The 12,031-nt window shown below is 37.6% G+C and overlaps 1 protein-coding gene across 1 annotated transcript in view; it reads right to left on the reverse strand.

Moving 5' to 3' along the window:
- MEF2A (myocyte enhancer factor 2A) overlaps positions 1 to 12,031 on the reverse strand; it is an 89,965-nt gene that overhangs the window by 41,557 nt on the left and 36,377 nt on the right. Inside the window, exon 3 of the mRNA XM_090263582.1 lies at positions 5,870 to 6,060. Within this exon, the coding sequence (XP_090119708.1) occupies positions 5,870 to 5,923 (54 nt within the window). The 5' untranslated portion in view covers positions 5,924 to 6,060. The remainder of the gene's footprint in view (positions 1 to 5,869; positions 6,061 to 12,031) is intronic.

A 12,031-nucleotide genomic window follows, 5' to 3' on the forward strand; every position in this document is an offset into this window, starting at 1 on the left:
AACAAATAAAAAGCTTAGATCCCTCAGAGAATGTGGTCAGAGCCAGCACCCGGGTAGGAAAACCGGGACTATAACTGCGGGAATGCGGGAGGCTTATTCCGGACAAGCATCAGTGCTAAAGACTCCAGGAGGGTCCCGTCTGTGAGGGACAGACCTACACCTTCTATACCTTTGTGAGCTTTCCCTCCCTCGGGTCCTGCACCAGGTCCTCGTGGTAAAGATCAGAGGAAAACCCCCTTGTGCTTCCAGCAGGGAGAGGGGGAAATAGCTGTTCTGAAGTATATACCAAAGCAGTCTGTGCTTAACAAGCCCTGCCCTGAGACAAACTACTTTACCGGAGCCTAGCTTGCAGGGGGTTTGATCAGAGCCTCGCTGTCGGAGAAGGTAACAGCGGCTCCAGCTCCTCCTAGCCGCCCTACCCCACCAAAGCTGGGCGCAGGGACCGCACAGCACTTCCTTACAAGTGCGCAGCCCCCAGGCACAGGCTCGCTGAGGACTGAGCCCTAATCTCGGAGCTGCAGGACACTTCCCTCCCCGCACCTCTCCCCGTCCCTAAAGGCCGTCCCTGCAGCTCCTTCTACCTAGTGCATATGCCTGGCTTTCCACAAAAAAACCACAAGGCAAGGAGCACAATTTGAAGACACAGAGCAAACCTTAAGCAGCATCATGTATGGCAGAAACGTCGGGAGTCTCAGCCCGGCAAGTCATAATGACCATGGTTAACATGCCAAGGTCTCTAGTGGAAAAAGCAGACAATGTGCAACAATAGGTAAGCAGTGAGATGAGAATTCTAAAAAACAAAAATTTCAAATGCTGGCAATAAAAAATTCTATAAAATAAATGAATCGTCTTTGATAAGTTCATTTGGAAACTAATGAGGAAAGAATCTCTGGACTTCAGGATATGTCAAGAGAAACTGTGAATACCGGAAGGAATAGAAAGAGAAATAACAGAAGAAATACTTGCATCAATAACATTTGAGAATTGCCCCAAATTAATGTCAGACACCAAACCACAGACCCAGGAAGGTCTAAGAGCACCAAGCGGGATAAATGCAAACAACAAACAATACCAACGCACATTATATATAAACTATATAAAATAAGATTTTTTTAAAAACTTGGAAAAAGCCAGAGGGGAAAAAACACCTTATTTACAGAAGCACAATGTAATCACATCCAATTTCTCCTCAGAAACCATGCAATGAAGAACAGTGGAGGGATACGTTTCACGTCAAGGGGGCAAAACCCACTAGCCTAATGTGCTGTATCTTGAGAAATTACACTTCAAAGGAATAAACTTTCCTAGACAAACAAAAATTGAGGAAATCCGCTGCCAGCAGACCTGCCTAAAAGAAATGTTAGAAGTTCTTCAGAGAGAAGGAAAAGAATACGGACCAGAAACTCAGATCTACATAAAGGAAGAGTATCAGAGGGGCGCTTTTGTTGTTGCCATTCTTAATTGGCCTAAAAGATAACAGTTTGTCCAACATAATAGCAACAATGTATTGAAACGATGATAGCTTATGTGATAGTGGAATGAGTAACAGTTACAATACAAGGGACGGAAAGGAAGAATTAGGAATACTTTGTTATTACAAGGTAGTTGTCCTACCTGAAGCTGTAGTGTTGTTTGAAAATAGACTTGGATTAGTTGCAAATTACATTGCAAAGTCGAGGGCAACCTTTAAAAAGTTTTTTAAAAAAGTATAACTGATATGCAAAAATAGGAAAGAAAATGGAATCATGAAATAATCAACTAAAACCACAAAAAGAAGAAAAATCTACGGCAAAAATAAAAGCAAAGAACAAGAGTAATAGAACACAAATATAGTTGATACAAAATATGTCAATTAAAAAATAAAGATTGTCAGTGAATCAGAAAACAATACCTAACTATATATTTTGTCCACAAGAAGTCTACTTTCAATGTAAAGATACGCGTAGAGTAGAAATAAAGGGATGGAGAAAGATATCCTCTGCTAACACTAATCAAAAGAAAACTGAAGAAGCTACATTAATCTCAGACAGAGCAGATTTCAGAGCGAGGGAAATGATCAGGAATAAAGAAGGGCATTACATAATGACAAAGGGGTCAACTCTCCAGGAAGACATTAACAATCCTTAGATCCTTAAAAGGTCTGAACCAAACAACAGAGTGTCAAAGACCTGTAAGGCAAGGAAAAATAATTAATTCATTATTAAAGTAGGAGGTTTCAATACCCTTGTGCCAAAAATGTTGGAGAAAACCCGTAAGGACATACATAATCGCTATCTCCCTCATCCAACCACAGCAGAATTCACATTACTCTCAGCTCACATGGAACATTCAGCAAGACAGACCACATTCTGGACCATAAAATACAGCTTAACAAATTCAAAAGAATAGGAATCATAAAACGTATGCTCTCAGATGACAATGGAATTAAACTTTAAAAAGCAATAACAGAAAGATAGCTGGAAAAATCCCAAAACACTTGGAGATGAAACAGCACACTTCTAAATAACACAGAAATCAAAGAACAAATCTCAAGAGAAATCAGCTATTTTGAACTAAATGGAAATGAAAATACAACTTATCAAAATTTGTGGGATGCAATGAAAGGAAAGCTTAGAGGAAATTTATAGCATTAAATGCACATATTGGCAAAGAAGAAAGACCTAAAATCAATAATTTAAGCCACTACCTTAAGAAACTTTTAAAAGAGCAAATTAATCCAAAGAAAGCAGAAGAAAGAATTAAAGCAGAAATCAATAAAACTGAAAGTAGGAAATCAATAGAGAAAAATCAACAAAACCAAAAACTAGTTATGTGAATGACTCTAGCAAAGGTAACTAAGAAAAAGATACAAATTGCTAATATCAGAAATGAAAGAAGGGACACCACAACTCAACTGAAGATCCCATAGATAATAAAATAATAATAAAAACAAGTCTATGCCTGTAGGTTTGATAATCTAGATGGAAGAAATTAATCCCTTAAAGACACAATCTGCCAAAACTCACACAAGAAAAAAAGAGATCTAGTCACATGTCTATTATTGGATCTATAATTAACAACCTTCTAAAACAGAAAGCACCAGGCCCAGATGAGCTCCCTGGTGAATTCTACCAAACATTTTAAGAAATTATACCTATACCCTACAAGCTCTTCCAGAAGACAGAAACAGTACCCCCTTTTCTGTGGCTTCGCTTTTCAAGGTTACCCGTGGTCAACTGTGGTCTGAGAACGTTCAATGGGACATTCCAGAAATAAACAATCCATAAACTTTAAGTCAGGCGCTCTGCTCAGGAGCACGGCAGGACCAGCCCTTTGCCCAGCGAACCCACACTGTGTGCGCTACTCACCTGTTAGTCGCTGGGCAGCCGTCTGGTGTTCGAGTCACCCTACTTTACTTAACAATGGCCCCAGAGCACAGGAGCAGTGACGCTGGCAATTTGGATAGAGAAAGGCTGTGAAGTGCTGCCTTTAAGTGAAAAGGTCATGTACGAACAGGAAAAAGCACAGTATATATAAGGGTTTGGTTCCCTCTGCGGTTCCAGGCTTGCACTGGGGGTCTCAGAACGTATCACCCCTGGGTCAGGGGCAACTACTGCCCTGACTATAACTTAAAGTAAGACCGCTCTGCCTAGACGACTAGATACAAGGAAGTGAGAGACAAAGCAGGAAAAAAATCCTTCAGAGTCTACATTTCCCCTCAACATTAAAGTTTTCTTCTCTTTTAATTTTTATTGTATTTTTTCCCATTCGTGTGTACCCCCTTACGCCCCCTCCCCCCTGCAATCACCACACCGTTGCAGTTAGGTGTTTATGAATGTCACACAAGATTTCCCTTCTAGACAGTATTTCTATGAGACATCTAGTCTCACTGCTGAGCCGGGGGCAGACCCCACCATCTGAAGTTAAGTTCCCTCACAGGCCTATTTTCCCAGCACTCCGTTCCCTCCAATCACATGGGGTCCCTTCCACTGCTAGGTGCAGGCTCTATGCTCACGATGAGAGCTCAGGGGATCCTATGTGCTTTGCTGCCTCTGTGCCTGTATGTTATTCCCTAATAAACCCTATTTTACATGTATGCTGCGTGTACTCATGAAGCAGGACCCCATGCCTCCCCGACATACCAGAATCCTCAGATCCGTGAAGGGAAATTTACTTGCAGCCATGCTGAGCATCATTCCTTTGGAATTGCGGAATGGTGATCAGTTCCCCCCATTTTATCAACGTTGGAAACGGATCCCACTGTGCGAGCCTCACTCTTCAGCTACGGAATCTTCACGAGCTGAAACGAGGGCCCTCTCCGACTCCTCTCCCAGCTGCTCGGCTGAGTCCTGTCCCCGACTCTCTCTGTCCGAGCAGGGAGCTGCCGCTCAGACTCCGCAGAGCACGTTTTTAGTGCTGTTCTGCTCCTCGGAAGCTTCCGAAACCAGCTGTTCTTAAAAGTTCTCCTGACCAGGAGGCTTTTCCAGAGACAGTGTCTCTCCCTCCTGCATATGCTTTGAATAGTTCATTTATAATAATCTGGGAAATTATTTTTCCTTCTTTTTTTCTTAATCAAGGGGTGGTCAAAATTTCCCTTGAAGCGCCAGAGTCACGACTTTAGGCTGATGAGCCACGTAGCCTCTGGGGTAACTAATTACTCAATTATGTTGCTGTAATGTGAAAGCAGCCACAGACAATAAGTAAACAAATGGGCGTGGCAGTGTTCTAATAATGCATTATTTATTAAAAGAGGCAGCCAGCCCATGGACCAGTTTGCCAACTCCTGCTTTAAAAAGCCCTTACAACTTTTGGTCTTTATACACCAGTACAGTGATCCGTCACGTATCGCGGGTATTACGTTCTAGACGCCCCGCGATGGGTGAAAATCCACGAAGTAGGAACCTTACATTTATTTTAGTATTTATATATATTTTAAGGCTTTATAAACCCTTCCCACACACTTATAAACCATTCCCAGTCCCTTATTAACCTTTCCCACTCCCTTATTAACCTTTCCCACAATTTTATAAACACTACTGATGTTCTTAAACATATTCTACACTCTTAAACCTACATCACTTTAACAACATACGTATACAGTACCGCAAAAATCCCACGATATAGCGAAAAATCCGCGATAAATAATTAAATGTAATATTTTTAAAAATCCCGTGATACAGTGAGGCTGCGATAAGTGAACCGTGATACAGAGAGGGACTCCTGTATCATTATAATCATCCAGAATTGATAAAGGTTTACTGATGTTGGTACTGAAATCATATGAAGTTGGAAAAAGCAGGTTTATAGTTGTTAGTATGCAAAACAGTTTATTCTTGTGTTATTTTTTAATTGTATTATTTTCCATGTGAACTGTAAACCTACTTTTGTCAACCCCCTGTACATAAATGTTTCAGAATATTTGTGACAGTAAGAATTGCAAAAGTAATTCTCATTTACTGGTTAACCAGAAAATTTAACTGACCAGACACAATCGCTGACAGCTGTAGTTACCTTAGGCATTACCTACTTATGAAAATAGGGGTAATAATTTAAAATGATCAATATATAGAAAACTAACAATCAAATGTGTAGAAGATTGATTACAATAAATCTGCGCAATGAAAGGTAGAGGTGGAACTGCAGTGATTTTACTTTTCTTTTTTTGCCTATTATTTCTGTAATTAACACACATGATTTCTGAAATAAAAGTTTCTTCACAGCACATGATAAAAAGCCAAAACTTTCTGATTGCTAAAATATTTAATTTAGTCTAGAAATAAAAACATTCAGACTTGAAATTTAATTTAATAAAAATTCGACCATTTAATCCTACACTCCTTTAAAAACATTATTTACATCAATTAAATAGATAAATTAAAATTTCATTTACCTGTCGGTTCCTTTCATCCATTATGCGTGTGATTTGTATTTTCTTCCGCCCCATTTTCAGTCACCTTTCCTTCCTTATATTCCAAATATTTAATTCAAAAATTATTTTTTTCAATACCCTAATGCATCGTACACAGCTTCTATTATTTCAGCTTCTAGTCCAAGCGCTACAGCTGAAATTTTCTATAAGATCTAAAAGAAAACACAAATTAGAAAATTTAAGTTCTATAAATTTGCAAATCATGAAAATGTTATACAAATTTTAAACCTGTTTTTATGCTGCACACCGACAGCATTATTAGTCAAAATTTCTGGTTACATAAAATTAGCAAATAAGTTGAAGTCTTGCTAATTTTACTCCTAAAGTATCTCTTGAATCTTTTCATGCCTCTAGTTCTAGCTAAAAGAGTGCAATTTGTAACCTTTGAGTTTTTCTCGAAGCATATAATAGCAACAAGAGCCCACACTTATCCAGATTCTTCTCTGTGCTAGGCACTTTTCTAAACACCTGATATGTTTTAACTCATTCAGTCCTAACTGCAATCTTCAATCTTCTGAGTTATAATTATCATCTGATTTTATACTGAAGCACAGAAACAAATAATGTGTCCAAGGTCACACAGTAAGGGGCATAGCTTAGAATATGAACTCTGGGAGTCTAGCCCTAGAGTTTCTTCTCTTAAACATTATAAAATATCTTTAAAAGCTTCTGATGGCCTCCATGTCAAAGGATGAACTAAATATAAGGATATCTTCAATCTGCCTTTCCAAACTAGTCTTGCAAATTGCCATAGGCACCAGCAAAATAACTCTTTGTCAACCCACAAAGACACTATATATTTCCATAGTAATATGCACTTAAAGGAAATACTACTCTGTTAGCTATTTGATGAACTCCTTATCAGTCAAGAATCAACTGGAATGTCATTTCCCTGATGAAGCGAAGACCAATTCCCCTTGGTAGAGTAAACCACAGCACCTTATTTAGTAGGTGTGGGTATATAAAATGCAAGTCCACTTTCCTCTGAGTCTGTGAATCCTTCAAAAACAAGGATTTTCTATTCCATTTATCTTTATAGTAGCATGACTGGCAATGATACAATGAATGTATCGTGCTGTGAATCATAGTTGTGTCAAAATGCAGTACTAGCAAAACTTACATAATAAAAATATTTTTGGATGCAGGACAAATGCTAAAATATTCACAAAAATTAATTCTCAGGGGAATTTTATTGAAGTATTTTTAATACTATATATGTATATCTATAAAACTTCAACTGTACTGTGCAAATCTAGTGTTTGATTACATCTGGCTGTTGCTCAAAAGTAATAAGCTTTTCAATTTTTATCACTACCATGGCAAAAATTCTGAATTCTAGAACATACCTAAGCAATTTGCTTTTGACAATAGTGGAGTAAGTTGCTTCAAACAAACCCTCCTTGAAGAACAACTAGAAAAACAAAACAAAAAGGAAGCATTCCCACCACTGGAGAACTTTCAATACAGTGAGACTCTGCAGGACTCAGGTCTGCAAGAAAGAGGCAAGACCAGACTTTAGACTCGTTTTCCCCCAAGTGTCATTACATTATTGGCTGAGAGCCTGAGAAGCTAAGGAGAGATCCATGGGTGGGGGCACAAAAACTAGACCCAGGGCCTGCCAAGGAGGAACAGCCCCAGTAAATACACAGGAAGCTGGAGGGAACCCAAAGGACTACACCCCAGGTATAAAGGTGAGCCAGAAAGAGACCAGGCCACATGAGGAGGGAGGTATAGCTTCAAGTCACCTCAATCCCTGCTTAAATCAAGGCAAGCTGACCTAGCTAATGTCGTTAACCGAGCTGCATGCTCGTAAAACCTTCTCAAAAGATTTTAGCAAATGTAAATCTTATCAGAAAAAAGATATACAGAAATTCAAGTTAATCATTTTGATATAAAATGTCTAAAACAACCAGTCGAGACCTAAGAACCAAAATTTTTAAATGGCAATAGTAGATCCAGATAATCTTTTATCATAAAAAGACTTTAAAATAAGTTAATACAGTCGAAGAATTAAAAAGAAAACAAAGAATTTTAGCAGACAATTCTTTAAAATATGAAAAAGATAGAACTAAAAAACATGAATTTTGAAAACAAATATTTGGAAATTGATAGATGAGGGCAACAATAGGTTAGATACCACTGGAGAGTCACTGAACCAAGAGATTATAAAGAGTAAAATACCTATATTGAAGCCAAAAAAAGAAACAAGAACAGAAAATAGAAAAGAGTGTGAAAAGTTATGAAACACGGAGAGATGATCCAAGATACATGTAACTGGAGTCCCAGAAAGGAATAACATATGAGGAAGAAGAGATATTTAAAGATACAATGCTTGAAAGTTTAGGAGCATGATAAAATGGATTTATTCTTATCATGCAAAGTTAATTCAACGAACTAAAAGTAATCAAGGTGATACACCACATTGAGAGAATGAAGGAAAAAAACACATCATCATCTGGATACACGAAAAGAAGTCAACAAAATGTAATACTCTTTTATAATAAAAACAACCAACTAGGAATACAAGGAAACTATTTCAATATAATAAAATTCATTCAGATAAATCCCACAGCTTACACCATAGTGAATGGGGAAAGACTGGTAGCTTTTCCTCTAAGATGGAAAACAAGACAAGGATGAATAATTTTGCTACTTCTATTCAACAATGTGGTGGAAGGTGAAGCCAGAGCAATTAAGCAAGAAAAATAAACAAATGGTACCCAAATTAGAAAGGAAGAAGTATAACTATCTGCTTGCAGATGACATGATCTTATATGTGGAATTCCTTGAAGATTCCACAAAAACATTGTCAGAACTAATAAACAAATTCATCAGAGTAGTTGGATACAAATCAACACACACACAAAATGCTTCATTTCTATATATTAACAATGAAAAGTTTGAAGAATTCTATTTATAATAGCATCAAAAAGAGTGAAATATCCAGGAATTAACTTAGTCAATAACATGAAACACGTACATTGAAAACTAAAAAAAGTTGATAAACGAAACCAAAGACAACAATAAATAGGCAACCAATTTTCACATATTGGAAGACAATGTTGTTAACATGTCAACATTACACAAAGCGATCTATAAATTCCACGCAGTCCCTGTCAAAATCCCAATGGGGGTAGGGGAGGGAAAAGCCATCCTAAAATTTATATGAAATCTCAAAAAACTCCAGATAGCCAAAAAAAAAAAAAAAAATTCTTGAAGGAAAACAAAGTCAGAGGATTCACAGTCCCTAATATCAAAACTTTTTACAAAATGACAGTAATCAAAATACAGGGGTGAGCAAAAGTAGGTTTACAGTGGTGAATGACATTCTTCTGAGTTAATAAAGCTGTTGTAAAAATCATAACCTGCAGGTCTTTCTCCATACAAACTGTAAAGCTACTTGTACCCACCCATGTAGTATGGTACTGGCATAAAGACAGACACAGACCAACAAAGAAGAGTAGAGACCGGAAATAAATCCATGCAAACATGGTGAAGTGTCAAAAAGTGGCAAGGAACACTATCACTATCAGCACAGTAAAATAGCAGCCCACAGAGTGGGGGGAAACAACTGTAAATCGCATTGCCTGATACAAGATTAATATCCAGAACGTATTTAAAACCCCTAATACTCAATAACAAAAAGTATATAAATAAACCACTCAATTTAAAAAGTAGGCAAAGGGCTTGAACAGACATCTCTCAAAAAAAGATATGAAAATAAGTACATGAAAGATGCTCAAAATCCCTGTGACAAATGCAAATCAAAACCACAATATGATACCACTTCAAACCCTTCTGAATAGCTATTAGCAAAACAAAACAAACAAGGACACAAAACTACAAGTGATAATAGGAATGTGGAGACATTGGAACCCTTAAGCATTGTTTTGGAAATGTAAAACGGTAAAGTTGCTGTGGAAAACAGTATGTTGGTTACTCAAAAATAGAAGTATAGAATTATCATTTGGCCCAACAATTCCAATCCTGAGTATATACATATATTAGGTACATAAAGGGGAACATTTTCCAGCCTTAAGAAAGGAAATCCTAACACATGCTGTAACACAGAGGAATCCTGGGAATATTACGCTAAGTAAAATAAAGCCAGCCACAGATGAATGCTGGATAATTCCACGTATATGAGGTACCTGGAGCAGTCAAATTCAGAGAGACAGAAAAAGTGAAATGGTAGTGGCCAGGGGCAGGAGGGGGTTGGAATCGGAAGTTATTGCTTAATGGGGACAGAGTCTCAGTACGAAGTGATGAAGAAGTTCCGGGGACGGCTGGTGGTGACCGCTGTTCAAGCAACGTGGATTTACTTACTGCCACTGACCTGTACACTGGAAAATGGCTCAAACTGTAAATACTGTGTTATGTACATGTCACCACAATTTCAAAAAATACAAATACTTACAAAGTGTGCACACACCTTTAAAATAATTGCACGTTTCAAATTGTATTAATACAAGGAGTTTTGGTGGAAACAGCAACATTTAAATCCTACCTTTAACACTAAAACCTATCTTTAGCAAATACAGTTGGGAATTGTTTTCCCACAGAGAAAGTAAAATATCTTACCCTAGGGAATAAAAATGAATCTCTCTGATTAAATCCCCAGGCCTATAACTATTCAGGCAACATTAACACAGTAAAAAATCAGTTTAAACTCAACTCAGCTGGATTTTTTTGGTATGTCATTTTTTTTTTAAATCAGGAACTAGAGTTTTAAAAAGATTCCCAATATGAGTTTTGTTGTCTTAAGTCAAGAGATAACATGAAGTCTAGCACTCAGATTCAAACCAAGTCAGACTAATACGGATACAGCCTTTTAAAATCAATTCTGTTTACTGTTTTTAAAAAAACTTGTTGCTTAAGTACATAAATATTTTAAGAGCGTGGACTTTAAACAGAAGGTGAACTTTACTTTCAACTTGGCCCTTATTAAATAAACACCACTCTTGGAGTTTGTTCATGAGAACACACCATTTTGATGATTCTAGTTGACTAGGTATAAAGTTTTTTTCAAAAGCTATACTAGAATAAGCTTTCTAATTAAGTAACTACGTATAATCAACAACTGAATGCTGTTAACAAATAAACAGGTATCTATGAAGAGAAAATCTTTAATGATTCATTCCTTCTTTAAAAGAGAGACACTTAAGAATTCAATTTTGGACATATTAAACTGGAGGTGGTCATGGATCATACAACTGAAAATGTCCAGTAGGAAGCTGATAGAAGACTCAGAAACTGGAGCTAAAAATGCGCCACACTAATATGGTAGGAAAAATGGGCCCACCAAGGGGTAAAATACAAAATGGAAAGCGAAAGCACCGGGGTACAATACATTTGTTGTTGTCTTTGAAAATGAATAGCCCCGAATTATCCGCTGGATATAAGGTTTTTAAACAATTTGGCCAACATTTTTTAAAAACTGTTTCACAAAAAGAGATCTGAATTGCAACTTCCCTTGAAAATTCTATTTTACTCTCAAAAATTCTAAGAAAATAATAAGACAACGACAAAAATATGTACATGGATGCTCACCCCGGTGCAACCAAAGGATCAGAACACAGAAAGGCAAACACCCTGCAAGCGCACGGGGGGACCTGCCTATGTAATAAGACACAGCAGCCAACAGTAAGGCCTGCACGTTTTACAACAGATGCTCACACTTTTTGGGGGGCAGAAAATATAGGGTTCCAGTATTGCTTTAAAAACCCCACTGATACAGTGCGCACCGACAAAAGGCGCCGCTGCGCGCATATTCGTGTCACTGAAATTCATGACTTGTGGGCAGGTTTTTTAAATTATTATTTTTTAATTTTTTTCTAAAGTAGGTGCCATTGTTGTGCTAAGGAGAGGAGCTATTACAAATGACCAAAACCAACGGCTGCTTTTAAAATCACAAAAAAAAAGCAAGCCAGAAAGCATGAACTGGAAACAGTACTAAAACGTACCTTCTACATTAGCACTTTGTGCAATTTCCAGTTACTCTTGCTTCGCAACTTGCCTGGAATTTCCAAGCATTTTCTGACTGAGAAGGACTACTTTCTTGTAAGGATACAGTGTAGAATACATGTAACACGCACGATCCGTGTGCGCCAACGAGGCCATCGT

Source organism: Furipterus horrens, unplaced genomic scaffold, assembly GCF_987537825.1.
Source record: "Furipterus horrens unplaced genomic scaffold, mFurHor1.1.pri manual_scaffold_16, whole genome shotgun sequence".
NCBI classification, from domain to species: domain Eukaryota; kingdom Metazoa; phylum Chordata; class Mammalia; order Chiroptera; family Furipteridae; genus Furipterus; species Furipterus horrens.